Raw genomic sequence first — 19620 nt, forward strand, 5'->3', positions numbered from 1 at the left:
CACTTGGCATAGCCTCTGCTTGGCTACAATTTTCCATTGGCCATATGACTTGCCGTCGTGTCGCAGTTTCAAGAGACAACACAACCGCCATAATTTTTTCATGCGCGAGTGCAACGAAAAGTGGGAACAGTATGTGCTGACTGATACGCACGCACACAGTAAACTGGTGCTGTTTATGCGGATACAAAATGCATTACTATGTTCAATGGGAGCTTAGTCGGGGATTTGAGTTTACTACTCTTAAAATGAAACTACTGTTTAAACGGGTGTGTTTTAACTAGGTTTTACAGTACAAGACAGCTCTGCTTTTGCGCATCAAACCTATCCTGGATTTCTGATGTCAGACTGGCTACTGATTCTTTGAATAAGTCAGTGTGTTCCTTGCTCATTAGTTATACCTGTAGATTTGTCAAAATAATCTGTAGCCTTATCCTGTATGTGACACTAGGGTTCAGTCTCATCTTTTGCATGTGTTTCTTCTGTCCTTGCTGTGTTTTGCCGCAATTCATTTGGGATTCATAGAGTTTGTTCTGGTGTGCCCCCTCTAAGCCAGACTGCTCTGTTCTCATCGATGTGGGTGGCAGGTGCCTGGTGCCGGAAGTGGAGAGGGCCTGCAACAGCAGCAGCAGCAGGAGTGGGCTCTGCCCACGGAAGCATTCGAGCCCCGCCACCCTATCCGAGACTCACCACCGGTGCCCGACCTCGGCCACCCTCAGAGTTCGCCCACTAGTGGCGACGAGGACGATGGGCCCGAGACTATGCTGTATAGCGGGGCTGGTGTGGACATCGAAGACCAGGGCAAAGTGCTGACCGTAATTCGACCACTGTGCGTGCCTGCCTGGAATGCCCGGGAAGTGGTTCTCAGCATGCTCGCAGAATATGTGGACCAGGTTGGTGAGGCTTTACCTTTTGTGTATATGAAGTCGAATCCACGTATATTGAACTCGCAAAAAAAGCGCCTAACAGCTCGATGTAACGTGCAATTTTATATAGAAGTAGCAGTGAATTTAACAACTTACAAACACATTAAGATGGAAAGGAATATACCATATTTACACGATTGTAAGTCGACCTATTTTTTTAAATTTGAAAATCCGAAGTGGGGGGTTGTCGACTTACAATCGAAACGAAAACATTGCACTATAAGTAAAGGTGAGACAAACGAGATATCAGGCATGCTACAGCTTGGTTGCATTTTTGCTACACGGCTCCGTCTCGTCGCTCTCGGTGCTGGCCTTGAGGAGCTGCTATGTCAACGCGCAAAACTGGCATCCCCTCCCCGCGCGCGCGGGCGGCGGCCGATGGTGGCTATCGATGAACAGCAAACTGGCACCCCACACTCCCCACACGTGGCTGCTGATTGCGGTTGCTGATAAGCGACGCCGGCGGCCCATTAACGCAATCGCGTTCTAAGGGAAGCTCAAGCATCCAACAAGTTTTGTTTTTACTTTCAAATGTGCGCTTGGCGCTCAAGGGAGCGTTGATAGTTGATGGAAGGGCCGCTGTTCCAATCGGGGCGGCACCCCCACTTGGAACGGCAATGGTGCCGGGGAGTGTCGGTAGCCGACAAAAGAGTCGACACCATTCACGTGTAGTTTCTCTTTGGCTCTGACGCATTTGACTACTGCCGGCCGCGTTTCACAAGTTTTTAATGTAGTGCTTCGTCAGCCGTCATTTGTGCCCCAGGTCCGGCAAGCAACCAGCTCTCGTTCACGGCTACATTCAAGAAGGCTGCCATTTTTTACGCTGAAGAAACGAACAGCTGCGCGCCGGGCCACAAGTTCGACGTTTGCAACAGGTGACACAGGTGTGGCAGATGCAGTGAGGAAAATTTTCAGCTGTTCCACGCGAAGTCGTGATGTGGCTGTTTGCAAAGTGCGGGATTTCGCTGGACGACGACGTTAGAACGACGTGCTGTGGGACTGCAGCAGCGATCACGACGGCAGCGCTAGTGTGGACGAGTAGCCCAGTGACTAATACATTTTTGTTTTGGAATGTGCCCACGGGCATGTGCGCACACGGCAGCCGATAGCGGCTGGCAGTAAACGGCGGCCGCTGGATAATGCTATCCTGATTAACTATTCAAGGCCAAGCTTAAACAACCTCGGAAGTTTCTTTTTATTTTTCGGAAATGTGATTTGGGTGGGTCGGCTTACAATCGTGTAAATAACCTGGTTATAACGAAATAGAAAAAAGTTCGAGATCTTTCATTACGCCCAGGTTTTCATTGCATGCGATTTTTGCCAGAAGACTCGAAAGGACAATGCAGAACGGAAACCAAAATAAGAAATAAATAGAGGTGAAATCATTTTGATAATGTTTTACAGAAAACCCTATTACTTGAAGCCATAAACACTGAGAAACGTTTTGCGATCGCGCTGATAGCGCAGCTGCGGCAACAGCCGCCACCACCTCCGCCGCTGCTCTCGCAATGCCACTTTGAGTGGGGTGGGGTGGGTAGGGGTGGCGGGGGCACCACATTCGAGCCGCCGCCGCTGACCTACCACGGAGGCATATGCTTCTTCCAACATATTCCCTCTCTTGGTCTGCCTGTCGCTATTACCCCAGGAAACGGGCAGTACGGACACTTCGCCACTTTCTCTCCAACGTCCCCACTCCCTATGTGCGAGAGCTATCTGCACCAGAATCACGCGAGTAACCGTGCGGCGGTGAAGGGTGCATGCTACTTACATCGTTTCTTTTTTGCTATACCCTATTATTTTTTGCTGCTTTTGAGCATGAACCGTTGCAGGGCCACAAGGTATGACATTCCAGAAGAGAAGGCGCCGGAGATGCATGAATGGCGCTAGAGCACGGCGCATTGTAAACTGCGGCCGCTTGTTGCAATAGGCGGTCCTCTCATGTCAGTTCATGGTTTATAATCATGAAAATTTCGCGTGGTTCTGCCAAGTTTCGAGTAACTCAGCACTAGCTAACTGATAGTCGGCGTAGCGAGTTCGTTATATGAAGGCCAACTGCTACAGCACCTTCATTACATAGAGGTCTCAAATACACGCGCATCAATGGGGGCGTCCTTGGGGAATTGAGGAACTTCATAATACGGAGGTTTGTTACATCCATGTTGAACTGTTCCGAGCGAAAAATTCGTGATTTTGTTATGTTTCATTTTCATTGCCATGGAAAAAAAAAAAAAAGTTGACAGACGATCACAATAGTCAGTAATGCAAAATTTGAGCACAGCTCTTCACACGCCACCTGCCACTGCTGGTAGGCAGCAGCAACGGGTACCTGCCACAGTTCTCAGGTGGCATGTTTTGCCGACTGCGCTGACGACTGCGACGCGGCATCCTCAAATGGGTGCCTAAGAGCTGCACTCTAAAAAATTTACAATGTCATCGATGGACTCCAAACAGCTGAGACTGCAGCCTTCTGTCGACGCACAACAGCGACAAACCATGCTGAGTGGATGGAGCACGTTGTCACCGGTTCTCTCAAGTCCTCGTTGCAGTTTGCATTAGTGGTGTTCTGGCTATCCACGATGTCAGCAATGATATCTTGGTCCACAAGCTTTCCCACAGTCTCAAAGTTGTCGTCCGCGGAGATGAAGTTGCCTACGGCTGCCCTATCGCAAATAGCACCAGGAAATTTCGGTCAACTGTTTCCACGAATCATCAAGATCAGTAACAGCTTCATCGAGCTCACCCGGCAAAGAATTTACTCAATTTTCTACTCCAAAGCAGAGACCAGAATGTCGGAAGCAGTTATGTATAGTTTCGTTTTTGACATCATTCCATCACCCATTTAGCATAGACAGGGCACCTAAGAGGTTGATCTTTACGTCTCTTCCAGTCTTCAGGCCCTGCAGGAGCCATTCGATCAGATGTTTCCCGAAACCAACTTTCACTACGCGGATTATCCCCTGGACCAAGGGTTGGAACATTGATGTTGCATTTTGGCAGCAGGAAGTGAAGCGCAATATTGCTGGAACTAGCATTGCAGCGGTGGGCACAGACGTAGTGGTCTTGGCCTATCAGGCAGTCTTTCCAAGCCTTCAGCCACTTGGCAAAATAGTTCGCTGTTTATTCACACTCTTCGATTAGACCTGTAGGTCACAAGAACCAAAAGCGTGTTCGGCAAACATCACAGAGATTTGCTTTTCCTATCACGAGTGGTTGAAGTTTTTTCGATCCATCCATTTTGGTGGCGAGCAACTTCGGATTTCTTCTCACCTCATTCAACTCTGTTGATAATTTCCAGTTTCATGGAAAAGAGGAGGTTCTGCCATTTTGCGGCTGCCATCGCGCTTGCACACACGCACACAACGATGAAAACCATGCGAAAGTGCCGATGGCAGCATGACGCACCGACCGTATGAACTGCATCACAATACGGGCACTACTGACCCAATGCGCTAGAAATGCATATTGTGGTTGGCTGCGTATGCAGCCGCCACCTACGTCATGGCAAATTCGCGTCATCATTGGTCTGCGCATGCTATGTAGCACCAATAGCACCCGCAGGTACGGGCGGTTAAGCTAATCTTCGGAGGTGTGATGAGGGAAGGCCTGCTTCTTTAGTCGACCGGAGTTGCCCGAAGCTCGATCGGACCTGCGGTGAAGCTAACCCTTGAAGATATTTATTTATTTATTTATTCATTTCATGTTACCCTTTAAGGCCCTCGCTTGGCAGGTATTACATAGGGGAGGGGGGATAAAAATTTTTTTATTAGCTCGTTGCATTTTAATAACAAATGAAATAATAAAAACAATAATTAGACAGTAACAATTTCAGGGGTCGAATTAGTGAGCTTTTACTGTGCTACATTGCAACAGAAGTCTTTTGTGATTTTTTATCACTGACAGTTAAGAAGAAATTTTATCGAGCACGTGAGCGATGAGTACAAAAACATCAGTTTACATTCAAGGGTCCCAGAGTCAGAAGGCTTTAACGGGGCCCTCAATAGAGTAATATGAAACTAAACTACAAATAAACAATGAACAACAAAGACTGGCAATTATACAACAACAGCAAAGCTAATATTAATAGAAAAACATTACATGCAATGCAAACGAAACAAATTATCATGGCAAAAAAATAAAAATGTAGAACTAAAATAACAATTTACATATAAAAACAATAAAGATACAGCGCAGTGCAAACAATTTAAATATTCATTAATACGTAATTCATTAGTTCTGTCTGATTCACTTAGCACATCTAGTTTAGCTAGATATAAGTTCTGTTGTGTTTATCAGCACTTCACAAACTGCGAAAGAAACATGTTTATGCAGTGGGCTTATTGAGGGCAGGATGCAACTACAGTTTTGGGTAGGAAAGTTAAAAATAACTGGCAAATTATGTTCCAGGGGGATGTGCAGACAGCTGTGTCAGCCACAATTGTTTTGGGAGACAAACTAAAAGGCTGCATCGATGAGTCAACCCTGGAGTCCTGGTTTCTGGCCTACATAGGTATGTAGGGAGTTCTGGATGCCCCATATGTGACTACATACTACGCAACAGCTTTTCCTGACAATGGAGCGGAAGCTAAGTATGTAGCTGAATCGCACCTTCTCAATTGTTAGTTCAATTATTAGTTTCCTCTTGAAGGAATGCGTTGACATTAGTTGCAGATATGTCGTGAAATGTTACATGAGTACTTTCTTTTTTAGAACAGTTCAGATTTATCTGATTATTTTATCAACCGAAGTCCGTGAGCTGTTTGATGTCCCCTCGTATGAGAGTGCATGTATATGTAAGCATGTGTACTATGCTGTTCAAGGTCAGCAGCGCATAAATTTCCAATTTCTTTGCCTGTATAGCACTTGTGTTAGCCAAATGGTTGCTTTGAACTGGCTTGTTTTCTGTAAAATCTACCATATTTCTTGCTTGTCTTCTTCTGTATGTGTTCTCTCACTATGTGGACAAGTTTGAGGTTTGCCAAGGATGATGCTGAGAGATTGTGTCAAAGAACTTATAGCTAATTGCCATAACACACCACTTAAATGTTGCTGGCAGCTTTTTTACCTGTTTTCTCAGCGGCACGCAACTTTGCTGCTGTGCATTGTGTGCGTGTGTGTCAGATACTTTGCAATCAGCAGTGGCATTTTGCATTAATTCAATATACTATTACCCGTGAGCTTGAGTGTTCTCACGTCCCCGCGTCTGGAGCACACAGCATTATGTGTGCATGCGTGTATGGCTAGGACACTGTTGCCGCTTGGTAGAACAGGCAGCTGGCGGATGTACATTGAAGCCTCTGTGTGGTGCGGCAGGACTTCTTTCCACACAACACAAGCAGAGTCTCTAACAAGGGCATCATGTATCTTGGCAAGGCATATGATACTACAGGCCATGAGAATGGGAGAAAAACAGGTTGTGCCAGACACACTTGCTGTCACTTTCACAGCTGTCACCTGCCATTTGCCCACTCATGTGTTGCATCATGTTTCCCACTGAGTTCTCCCATTCATCCCTGCACTCTCATTGCCAGTTCCCTTCCCACTTCCTTCGTTTTGTTGCTGTGACATTCTCACTTACAAAGGAACAGACTGGCCCGTGGTCTTGAGACAAAGCACCATACATAGATAGGCCTGTACTATGTTACTTTATTATCTGTGTCATGTAAAAGTGTATATGTAATGTGCCAGCCTTCTTCAAGCCTCGTCGCCATTAAGGGGGGAGCCTGGTCTTGAAAAGAAAATGTTATTAATGTAGTCATAGTTATAAAATTTTCAGGGAGCATGTATTTTTGTGTGCTGATCCTAAATATATGTCATCTAATTTCGTGTAAAGCAATTTCTTGAGCACTTATGTAATTTTTATGCAAGTATTTTGTAAAGAGTTTGACGAAAATTAGCTGCGGGAAGCGTGCTGAAATTTATGCCATTGGGTTGCAATAAGGGTAAAATTATCATCCTGGCTATTATAGAACGTGGGTTATAGGCTACTGAAGCTGCCACTTCAGAAACAGGAATACACACTTTTCTTCGCATTTCTGAAGTGACAACTTCAAAACCCTATAACTTAAGCTCTGTGATAGGCAGGAAGACAATTTTACCCTTATTGCATCCCTTGGTAACAAGAGAACCCATTGGCATACATTTCAACAAGTTTCCAGCAGGAAATTTCTTTCAAAGCTCTTCACAAAATACATGCATAAAAATTACATAAGTGCTCAAGGAATTGTTTTACATGAAATTAAATGACATATATAGAATTGGCACATAAAAATACATATTCCATGAAGATTTTTATTAGATACATTGTAATGAAATTAGGTGTGTATGTATTTCTCCCTCCTGTTTCCAGATATATAATTAGTTCCAATATATCTTAGTTAGTTCCCATATTGTGGGAAAATAACTGGAGCCTAATTAGGTAATTTCTTATGAGTCATTAAGACACTTTCCCTTATTATTTTTTGGTCCTGATTGAAATAGAGCTGCAATTGTGTCCAAGCATCATATTTATGAAATATAATTAGGTGACATTTCTGTTCACAAACTTTTATATGTTTGACTCAGCCTTAAAAAATGTAGCACAGCTGCACAGCTGAGTTCTTTTGGAATTGAACGTTACAGGATTAATTGAAAGTGCACCATACAAAAAAAATGAAAACTTCCGTAAGGCTAGTAATGTTGACAAAAATGTGAAGTTAAGAAAGGCCCATTTGAAGTGCATGCCAGCCATTCGCAGGTCATTGTAGAGGCCCCAGAAAGCAGTAAAATTCGGATGTTACAAGAGGCTTTCACAGCAGTGAGTAATACTGGGATGTTGAGCAGAGTGCCAGACCAAGATCGTGGCCATTGGGGACGCAGTTGCAGGAAGTGATGGGCGCGGAGTTCTGTCGCATTTTGCTCTGAAATCGCCATTTCGACGCTTTGGAGGTATCAAATATGTCGTTCTTTAGTGGTTTGAGATGAAATTACAGCTTGAAACTTTGTAGGTAAGTACTACTTTTTTAGAGCATATCCCCTTCAGGCACCAATTAACTCTGCTGAGAGGAAAATATTTTTTTTTTTTTTGCATGAATCGCGATCGGCAGTCCAAGCAGAAGTGAAGTTTAAAAAATTATGCAAGAATTTTTTTATTTGAACAGATTTTGATTAGCATCCACATTTGTGGACATAGCGCCTCAAAGCTGCTACATAGCTGCTCGTTACTCTCCGTTAGACGTGAGGAAATGTTTAGTTGTGAAAATATATGCTTCAGAGAATCATTCTTTAGTTTAGCTCATGACTTATGAACAACTGTTGTTTTGTGACATCGGGCAGAAGAATAATAATAATTGGTTTTGGGGGAAATGGCGCAGTATCTGTCTCATATATCGTTGGACACCTGAACTGTGCTGTAAGGGAAGGAATAAAGGAGGGAGTGAAAGAAGAAAGGAAGAAGAGGTGCCATAGTGGAGGGCTCTGGAATAATTTCGACCACCTGGGGATCTTTAACGTGCACTGACATCGCACAGCACACGGGCGCCTTAGCGTTTTTCCTCCATAAAAACGCAGCCGCCGCGGTCGGGTTCGAACCCGGGAACTCCGGATCAGTAGTCGAGCGCCCTAACCACTGAACCACCGCGGCGGGGCTAAGAAGAAAATTCCGAATTTCCGGCACTGAACACGGCTCTTGGATGTGCAGCCTTTGTGTCTGCACCATTGTGCATTTGACATTTTCGGAAGTTAGGGCCAGTGGTTGATTCCATCATAGCCAGTGCTTAAAGTCTGGTTGCATCGTCTGTGAGTCTGTGGTGTTTCGAGCACAAGTGGAGAGGGAGAGAGGAAGTGGCTTGCGACCTGTTTTACACATGGTTTTTACAAAGGGAGGAAACCATTTTTAGGTCGTTATTGCACAATTTATGTCACAGACCTGAAACAGTCCCCTTGTTCTACCAGTGCGCTCATTATTGTTGTGTAGCCTTGGGGCTGCACAGTCAGCTCTGGACTTACTCGTGGTTTGGGGGCACGGGTTTCCCTTTTTCATCCACCCCTTGTGTAGTGCTGCGAACTTTGTATTTTTCTTCATGTCAGGTTTTAGAAAACATGTTAATGATTCTTGCTAAAAACCCTTGGGAAGTATGGGAAGTAAGAGTTGTAGAACTGAGCTCGCAGTAAAGGTTTCTTCTGCCTCACTGACAAGAATAAAAAATGATTGCTTGCTTTGGATTCATGCTGTCTCTACATTATAAGCACGGTGGGTCTAAGAAAAAACAAGACCTCCCTGTCTTTAACCTCTGATCATAGTGCGCTGTGTTTGTTGGCAGTGGCTCAGCATTGTTAGGCTTCTGTATGACCATCAGTGGGCCTTCATTGCTTGGTTGATTGGTGCTTAGTTGATTGCTTGGTTGGCACTGGAGTCGTCCAGCTTTTTTCCTTGTAGAAGCATGGTTTTCAACACTTGTAAGCATTAAGCCCATTTCATGCCACACTTGCCCAAAAAGAAACGGCGCACAGAGGCCAGAGAACGCCACTTTGATAATTTCGGTATTAAGGCGCCATGTCCGCATTTATGGACGTGTCACTCTGGACATCCACCGCAGCACTTTTTCTTCATCTATGACAGTGAAAATTGATGTGCCATTCCTATGTTAACCTACTGACACATTCCCAACTGTTAATTCATCATTTATGGTAACTTGAAAAAAAAAAGCTCGCAAAAATACAAGCTAGTTACTCGTACCGCCGCAAAACGTTGTGACATACAACTTTACGCGCTATTTGCAAACAGATTTTTCTGTAGGTACTAAAGATGGCGCCACAGACTTGACAAGGAGGGTAAGTATGTTAAGGGCGCGGAAATGCGCCTTCTACAGGAAATATGAGCAGGTTTAGGTCGTGTCCACGACTGTGGACGCAGCGCCTGCAGGGGATATTGACCGAAATGTCTCATTTTTGAAAAAATCAAAATTTTTCCATCTCTTTTACCTTTCAAGGCCTCTGTCTCGCCCTAAATCAGAGATTTAAAGTACATCGCTTTCTGTTAGACTGAGGTAGTAGGAACCTTTACTGCAAACTCAGTTATAGAACTCTTACTTCCCATACTTCGCACATGGTGTGCATGCCCTAGTGACAATAGATGTATGTACGGAGTAACAACTTGGAAATGTGACTGTCTCTCAAATCAGTCTACTGATGTGCGTATGTATATCCTCATATGCAAGGTCTAAGAAGAACGGAAATGCATAAGATGCCTTTGTAATGTTAAAGGGCTAGGGGGGAATTCGCAAGGCGTATTTTCACCCTGTATTTTTCACCCTACAGTCTGAAGCTCAACATCAAAGAGAGAGGGATTGCAATGACCATCTTTGCGGTTGAATGATCATGACGTTGCCATTATACTCCATCTCATAAGTTCCTTGCAGTGCTATGGAAGGTAGAGAGACCTCCTCAGCCAGTCAGGCGAGCGCGTTAAACATGTTCCTTTGTGTCTCGTCATCTGCTTGTGACTTACACATATATGGCTAGAAAAAAGCCTAAATCGATGCTGGCAGCGTACGATAAGTGCATGCATGCTTACTTACGTTAAGCACGAGCATTTTGCAGGATGTTATGCCGTTTGTCACGTTCGTATTTTTAGTTCAGCACATGCAAACGGACACACAACAATAAGCTCAGCCCAGTGGAGCCATCTGGTTGTTAGAGTGGGAACTATTTTTGTCAACAAACCGACGCTCCTCATAGGATTAGAAGGGGCAGAATTGTCACTCAAAATAAAAAATAAAGCGAATTTATTGCCAGTATGTGTTTTTATAGGCGAATTGAGATGAAGCGAAAGCCCAGTAGCCCATTTTATGTGAAGTGATTGTACAGAAAATGGCAGTAACAACGAATTGAGTTCGGGGCAAGTGGCCCTGCTGCTTAACTCGTGAAAATGCATACGTAACGCGAGCATATGTTAGGGCTCAATATGAAATAGTGTTTGGCGCATGTGCACTTTAAAGCATGCTATCCCGTATACCTGTCTACCTATTTTATACTGGCACTGCATTCTGCAGCGTCGGAACGTTGCCTGTTCACTGATCGCAGCTTTGGTAGTGCTGCAAGGGAACTGCTGAGATGGAGTGTAGGTCGAGACAGTTGTGTAGCGTGCGAATCTCTCCTGGTGTCTCCTTCTGCCATCGTTCATGCCAGCAGCGTGCATAGAAACAATGCGAGCCAGCCCTATTTGGCACTATGTTCTAGCACTAATCTGCATTACTTAGTACTTTTTTTTTTCTGTACAACAACCTGGTGTGTGAAACTTCACCCTCATTTTGGATTTAGAAAGGCAGAATACTTTCTCATTGTATTGAGTACAACCAGCAAGGCATGTGGTTTACAGGAGGGGCAGTACACTGCTAGAGACAAAAGAGGCAAAAGCTTGTAGCTGCTGTACAGCCATCATTCTTGTTTTGCACTGCACATCACATTATGTTTCAATGCTATCCATTGCATGTGGCCACCAGATCTCCTGAGCAGGTTTCAGATGTGGAATGTGATGGCGCGGGTGATTTCCCTGAGCAACCTGGCCTCCGTGTCCACCCTGAACCAGCAGTCGACAGTGGTGCACACAGTGTGTGGTGGTTGCCAGAAGCCACTGGCCCGCTCAGGGTGGCTATGTGACCGCTGCAAGGCCATCCCTGCCCCCTGTGCCATCTGGTGAGCTCCGAGCCGCTGATGCTGGCCCAGGCCATACTCAAGTTACCATATTAACTTGTATAACGTGTGCACTAGCACAGTGAATACCATATTTACTAAATTTTACAAGTTTTTTTTACCGAAAATAGAAGTGAAAAGTCACCCCTTGCATTTTAATCAAATATTGCACGGAGGCAGGAGCAGACCATGCCATATTTACTTCCATATTGATCATAATAATAGTCTTGCAGGTCAGCCCCAACATGGGGAAAAGAAAACAAAAAATCCAAGGAAGATTACGATGCTCTCTAATGTGAAATTTGAGCACAGCTTTGTAGGTGTTCTGGTTTTTTGGTGCCGGTAATGAGCTTATGCTTCAGCAGAGCGAACGGCAGAGTCCTCTTGGCAGTGGCGCTGAGCCTCTGCTTGGGCAGCTTCTATAGCAGCAGCGGTAGACGAAGCATTTCCACCGGTCGCATCACTCATTCTTCATAAAGAGCTGGCTGGGGCTATTTTGTATTGTATTGTATAAGCAGACAGTTTATACCAGGAAGACAGTGCTGTGAGTGGTGTGGCCAACACGGACATCGCTGTGAAATACACTTCCCTCTCTCCTACTCTTCCCCTTTCCCCAGCGCGGCGCAATGACCATTTCCTCACCATCGAGAGCGATTACTGCACGCGCCACGTGCCCCCAACTCCCTACTTCCTTTAATAATCTCCATCCATCCATCCAACGCGGACAATCTATTGCGCGCAGCATGTTCTACAGGACCGCCCGTCAGTGGAGTGGAGCGTGGTGCAGCCGCGAGGAAGCAGTGCGTGAGTGCACGTGGGCATGTGCCACCACAGATACCTCCCCTCCCCTAGCCACCCTACCTCCACTCATGCAGTGGTGATGGACGATGGCGCGCACGGCGCATACACCACTCTGGCGCCGTCTATGAGCAAGCGGCAATACTCTCGTTTGCTTGGTTACACCAACGGCGAGGCGGCTCAACCCACGAACGGGCGCTTAAGAGATGTGCTCTAAAAATAAAAAGAATCTGCATTGGTTGACCAGTGGAAGCACTGACCCACAGATATTCAGCTCAGGCAACCGGCAGTGGGAGCAGTGAGAAATGCGTCACCAGAGGCGGCGAACTTGCGTATCGAGCATGAATTCGATGAGTCGTCCCAAGGAAATGCAGTAGAATAGGCGAGACGTAGAGGCCTTTATTCATTCTATTTAAGTTCGGCAGAGTCCCTCAAAGTCCGCTGTGCCACCGACGTAATCTGCTTTGGGTGTATGGAAAACTGGCCTTGCTATTGCGCACCAAAAAGGCACACTCACTGCTTTCCTCGGTGTCAGATGTGGCAGGACTGCCAGACTATCTTCATGTCAGTCTTATCTGATAATCTTGAAAGAGAAGGGTGTGAGAAAGCCATTTCTTGCTGTACTTTTATCTGTAAATTTCTACCCATCTTTCCATATGCTTTGTCCTCGTTCTTCATGTTACATTCGTTTTCTTTTTTTTTTTCCTAGGAGGCGTGAGTATTCAAAAATTCGAACGTTTTGCAAATATTATTTGATTCATACTGCACTTTCGCTATTCGAACGTCTTTAATTGATGTTTATAAATAAGAATTTCTTGTTCATATAAACTGGTGTTCAAGCATCGCAACATTTCTAAATGGATCTTGCGCTTGCAACAAGAATTAACGTGCTTTTTCCAGATAGAATTGAGTCCCCGCCCACAGTAACGTTAAGCCTTGCATAAAATCAGTGCGCTGACAGTCATCGAGCTGCAGCACGGGGGTATCTGCGCGCTGGTGGGTTAGAAGACTAAGTGCAACACAACACTATGCAGTACTGCAGTATGATGTGCCACGATGCAGTCAACAACTGGCTGTGAACCTTACTGGCAGCGATCCTCTCGTTTTAATGCAACCATTAAAAGCCTAGTTGGGCAAAAAATTGTCACTCATAAAATTCGCCCGTCACCAGGCCGGATAATCCAGATTGGAAGAGAGTGACATTACCGGACCATAATTGAAGACATCAGCAGTTTCTAACGCTCTCGCATTTCCAGACTGTAGCGTAGTGAGACATCCCTGCAAGTTTTTAGAGCGTTAGCTGTTCCTCAGTTTCGCACCATTGTCGTTGGTGTCTGCAGCGGCTCCTGCCTTGGTTGTTGGGTGGCAAAGTGGAGAGAGAGAAATTTCCGTCCTCACCTTTAGGGGAGAGGGAAGGAGAGAGGTTGGGAGGTGACGGGAGAGGTTTTTGTCAATTGGTCTCACCCCCACTGCTCTCTGCACATGCGCAGCATTGCTATAGCGATGGAGATGCGGCTAGGCACGTCGTCTGCTTCCCACGGTGCTGCGGCCCCAAACCTGTTTGTGATGTTAGTGCGCGCTGCCAGTCCAAGTCACATGCTTGAACATTAGTGTCAAATTTGTGGGCTGTGGTATTGCAAGTTTCATCCGTTAGCAGCGCTGCGCTTCATCATGGTGGCCGTTGTGTCCGCGGCATCTGAAGAAGGCATTTGTTAGGTTTAAAGAAGCAAGGAAACATGTGGACAGGGTACGCACCATCTCGCGAGGCTTTTGTGGACCTTCAAAGGGACCTCACCTCCATCAACATAGGTTTCCAAACTGAGCACTCTTACAGTCTAGAAAGTTCATGCTTGCAAATTATCACTGCTGCATATGTCTCATGACATTGTGCTTGTGTCATTGAGTCAGTTTCTAAAGCACATGCTAAAATAAGGACACTGAATGCACCGCGAACAGCTTTGCAGATATTAAGTGACTGTGAAGCAAGGATACTATCATGGTGGCTTGTAGCACAATCAGCACAAGCTGCACTAGGTTCCTAGCATTGCTTTGCTGATTAGACCAATAATTAACTAAAACTAACTGATAACCTGTTTTACCATCAATTTTAGGAGGCAGGGTTGTAATGTGAAATTAAGGCCATCAACACCGAAGGTGATCCGTTTTTAAATGTCCTTAATCAGCAATGTTGTTTGAAATATCTGGTGTCAAATGTATGCATTTTAGAACATCGGATCTGGGTCAGCATGCTTGTGTCTGTGCAGCCATGAAGTTGTGCGTGGACTGTTCGTGTGGTGCCAAGGCTGTGCACACGGTGGTCATCTGCAGCATGTGTCAGCGTGGTTCAGCAGGAAGCGGCTGTGCCCCGCAGGCTGTGGCCACCTATGCGAGTACACATAGCAACGGCATTCCCGGAAGCCCCTGCGGTCCTCTCATTAGGGTAAGCACCCACGGACTGCAGGTGACCCCTGTAGCCTTCCGTGATTCCTGATGTACAACAAGAGACAGCCGCAAGTGTTAGCTTCCATTCAAGCTTCATTCTGTTAAACACTTACTTGTGTCCTAGACCTCGAAACAAGACACTGAGAAATAAGAAACAAAAGGTAAATAGCAGATCAAAATGCATGCCGGCAGTCACAGTTCTTGTGTAATTTTTTTATCTGGTGTCCATATTCGGTATATAAACACCTGGTATGTGGTATGTCTGTCGGTTTGAACTTTGCGGCTGTGGTTTGTACTCATTTTGACTGTGATAAACATCTCAAGAATGAAATATGTGCTGGCTTGAATTGCCACATTGTTGGCTGTGGTTCTCGCAGCACTACAGCTGTCTTTCCTGTACATAGTATACATGAGCAGCTTTATCTCGCATACTTGACCTCGTGTACTCTGCTCATTATTAAGCTTCGTTGGTTTTAATGAACACAAAGAAAATGGCTCGTCAAGCAGTCTCTCTTAAAAGAGACCTGAAATGCTGTCTTCAGCCCTTTTCCAACTTTTTTTTTAATCTATTACATCTAATCTTTTTCTGCACCTGTTTTGTCAGCAGCACTTCTGCTAATCGTAGAATGCCTCTCTTGGCCAGTTTTCTTGCACAAGAGAAGAGTAGAGCATATTTATGAGCGCATCGTGAAAAAAAAAAAAATAAACAGGCAGCATATTGCTACATAGCTAGCTGTGCTCTGGGGGCATTTTCTTGCTTGAGAGGAATGAGTGGAAGAGGAATCTCATTATTCTGAACTTGTGATGTATTTGAGCTATTGCTTTCGTCTTGTCAACATCACATACAAATTGAAACCTGTCAGTTTGGGCTTGCTTAACTCGAACATCCGGTTTATCACCCTTTAATTTAGGCTCCTCTTAAGTCTAACAAATTTTCATTCTCCGGTCTGAGTTCAAATTATCGAGAATTGGCTGTAGCAATGTTGGGTCTAGTTCTTGCAGCATTAGAGCTGGCGTTCCTGGGCTTAATATGATAAAAGGGTGGAAAGGGTGGAATATTATACATGTGCAACTTCATCTTGCACACTTCACCTGCAGTTGCTAGTCCCAACAGCATGACTTGCATCTCAGTCATAAATTGTTCTCCTTGTGCGTTTGAATAAATTTTTGACACAGTGATGAACTCTCTCTTAATATTTTCATTGTCCTACTACACTGACCATCGCCCTGAGCAGCACTATTCTCTAAGGGTAGACAGCTGGGCTAGTTGGTTTTTTGCATTATTATGGAACATGGTGCCAGCGCAAAAGACAAGCAAGGTCTTCTCCCTTCGTACTTGTCTCTTGTGTTCGTACCATGTTCCATAATTATGCAGCACTATTCTTTTTGGCAGCTTTTAAACTGAGTTGCAACACCCTTTGGAATGTGCAAGGCTACTGTTAAGCCAGTTTTTGGAGTGAAATGATAAAAACCCATTGTACTCGCTCTTTTTCTTGCCCATTTGAACAGAGGTACTCTTGCGTAAGCCATTGTGCTAACTGGTGGTGCGGGCAGGACACTTTATATTTATATATTTTTTTCTGCCCAAGCTAATCTCCGTTGTGCCTAGTGCATTGCAGGCTGAGCAATTTTTTTAGTTCTTTTTTTAACTGACCTTTCCACTCTTTGTACATTCACTGTCATTCTACGAGAGCTCAAATTGGGACTGCATTCTCATTTGGAAATGGCAGGCTTTTGGTCCAGCGTGAAGACAAATGCCCCCAGCAACACATTAAGTATACGTGAAGCCAGTGCGTGAAAGATATTTCAGCATACAAAGCAGAATAGGCAAACCTTTGTGTTATGTTTTTCACAGTGTGGCCCCCATCTCTCCGTGTTAACATTGTTCACATGCTGCTCATACTGATATGTACTGCTCCTTATTCAAGAAGACAAAAAAAATTAAAAGAGAGGCTGCAGTGCTGAGTTCCATGTGAACAATGCAGAAGTGTTTGTCCAAGGTTTTGAGTAGCCTTGCTACCCGGTGGCACTCCTCTTGCATGCCGTTCTGCTCGTGCTTCCAAGTAGAACAAAATCACCAGCTGTATATTGTGCCTAGCCATCCACAAATTATTTTTGGATCGCGGCAGACAGTGATGCACCAAACCGTATCAAATGAAGCATTTTAGCAGAGCACAGTCATGACAAACAAAAGAAAAAATGGTGTTCTGTATGTTGTTCAAATATTTGGTTCACGTTTGTAAGTCTAAAATTTTATAGAGAGTAAGCGTAGTTATCACCATCAAGGTTAAAAAGCACATACTCCAGGTGAGAACAGCACCAACATGCATATGTATGGATAGCTCTTGCATACTGTCTTGCAGATGTTCAGATTTTAACTGTCATGAGATGCTACAGTGACATTCTTTTTGTTGTCGTAATATTAACCTAATGCTGTTTTTCCCACATTGTGTGTAATGGTACGAGTGAAAAAACACAGTCATGTTGTTGTGACATAATCAGAAGTTTATTGCAACAGACATTTTCTTCAGGTGTGAGTACACCGAGATGACATTAGACAGAACAAGTTGAGCCAGTACATCACATGTCGGTAGGCAAGGCAACAGAGAACGCACAGCACAGGCCACAACAAACATGAGTGGGAGGTAAGAGCAAAGCTTCCAGGGAGATTGAAGCACTAAACATAGCATGACTCACCACAGTGGAGAAATGGTGATAATTTGCACATATAGCCAGTTGCGAGAAATGTGGCCTTGCCTGCAGTTGATTTGAATAGCATGTTTTACACTTTTTATCCTCCTGTACGCTAGAGGAAGCGAAAATAATCTGGTTCTGCCAGTTGCATGATCAGACCAAAGCTTTAAAATCAAGAGAACGTAGCATGTCCAGCTCCCAGACACTTCATCTGGCAAGGCCCTCAGCGTCATTCATTCTTTAATAGTGTTCCTGATAAAGGGTATGCAACTTTCCTAAGCTGCCAAATTGTGCCCTAAGCAGGCAGCAGCGCTACTGCTAGCCACATCTTACTTAAAACAATGCCTGCAATTGTTTTTTCGTAGCTGAACTTGGCAGAGGCTGTAACCAACACCTCAAGTGGCACGTGCACACATGGCTAAGGAAGGAAGAAATTACTCGTTAGCATCCACCCCAAGCGCAGCCATACAGCTTTGCTCAGAAGCTTCGCTGTTTAAAAGATGTGCGTCCATCAACAACTCAGTTTAGAGCGGCTGCCTCGAATAGGCGGTGGTCCTGGGTCCAAACTGCGGGCCAGGATGATTTTTTTCCATCTGCAAAGCTTCTGGGAAACTTGTATAGCTTTCCTTTGTGGCCGTATGGCTGTGCTTGAGTGGATGGCACTGAGTAATTATGCTCCCTTATTGCAAATCTACTCCGCCTTGGGGGATTCCCCCAAAAATGCATTGGGCCCACCTGTTTGTCGTTGTTTTGAGGCAGTTTATACCATGTATCCCAGGGAACATCAACCATACGGTTGACTGCTGTGTGTAATATGACAAGAGTATTTTTGTATTTTGTTCATTTGAATAAAATAAATTGAAAAAAATTTAGTTATTTTGGTTTTGTTGAAAATTAGTGCCAAATTACAGAGCGTCCCAAAAACGTCTACTTGATCAGTTTTTGTTTGTTGTGCGCTATAAATAATTTTTTCTGCATTGAAAAGAAAGCTTGTGAAATATTACAAAATTCCTCATGGCCGTGCGCTCACGTGCTTCAAGAGCAGCATTCTCAAAGGCGAAATGCATGCATGTAACTGCGTTCGGTGTTGCTGCAAATGTGACAGAATGAAAACAAAGAAGTGGGTTCTGGCGGAAAAACTGAAGTAACACCTGGCCACATTCAGTGCAGAAAATGGCAGGCATGCTGGCTCCCAGTAGTGATACGCAGGACTTACCACTGGGCAGTGTTCCGGGTTGTCCGTGGGTGTTTCATCTGTCGTGTCGGAGAAAAATCACTAATATCAGAGGCAACTCAGTGCGTTGGAATGCAAACACGCCACACGCGAGATGGCAGGCGCAAACACGCCGGTCAGTGTCCAGGAACGCTGCTTCGTGTTTTGGCTTGCGTATTGCTGTTTGGAACAAGTGTTCCTGTTGTGTCAGGTGCTTCACTTTTGCCACCAAAGCCCACTTCCCTGTTTTCATTCTGTCACATTTGTGGCATCATCGAGTGCGACTACGCACACGAATTCTGCATTTGAGAGCGCTGCTCTCTTGGCACGCAAGCGCATGGCCTTGTGGGATTTTTCATATTTTGTGTGCTTTCTTCTCAATGCAGAAAAAAAACTGATGAATTGGACGCTTTTTCTTGGACGCTTTTTCGGACGCTCTACAATTTGGCACTGGGATTTTCGCCAGTAAACACAATAGCAATTTTTTTTTTTTCAATTTATTTAATCATTGAAGTGAACAAAATACAAAAATACTCCGACTTACTATATGCAATGGTCAACCACATGGTTGACGTTGCCTTGACCTATTGTGCCTTGGTATATATTTAATCTTGATTGACATTAGCTAGGACAGCCGGTATATATAAACCTGGGTGTGAACTTTGACAGGCACCTGTCTGTCCACACTGAATTGCTACTGGTTTAATAAGCCTCCAACATTTGTGCCCATTAAGAACTACTACATACTTCAGCTCCTTTCTGAAAAGCTGCAGCCGGCCTTTCTAGGAAGTGCTGCAGAGGTTTGTGCCGCTCACCTTAGGCAATAGTGCAAATCATTTGGCTAGTAGCTTGAGCTAGTTGAGTGCAGTTATTTGGCTGTGA

The 19620-nt window shown here is 44.7% G+C and overlaps 1 protein-coding gene across 2 annotated transcripts in view; it reads left to right on the forward strand.

Moving 5' to 3' along the window:
• Positions 1-19620, forward strand: part of Wdr24 (WD repeat domain 24) — a 38246-nt gene that overhangs the window by 13022 nt on the left and 5604 nt on the right. For both annotated transcript variants that reach the window (XM_077659256.1, XM_077659255.1), the window contains exons 10-13: positions 585-890; positions 5328-5430; positions 11402-11594; positions 14654-14829. In XM_077659256.1, the coding sequence (XP_077515382.1) occupies positions 585-890; positions 5328-5430; positions 11402-11594; positions 14654-14789 (738 nt within the window). In that variant the 3' untranslated portion in view covers positions 14790-14829. The remainder of the gene's footprint in view (positions 1-584; positions 891-5327; positions 5431-11401; positions 11595-14653; positions 14830-19620) is intronic.

This window comes from Amblyomma americanum, chromosome 3, assembly GCF_052857255.1.
Source record: "Amblyomma americanum isolate KBUSLIRL-KWMA chromosome 3, ASM5285725v1, whole genome shotgun sequence".
NCBI lineage: Eukaryota > Metazoa > Arthropoda > Arachnida > Ixodida > Ixodidae > Amblyomma > Amblyomma americanum.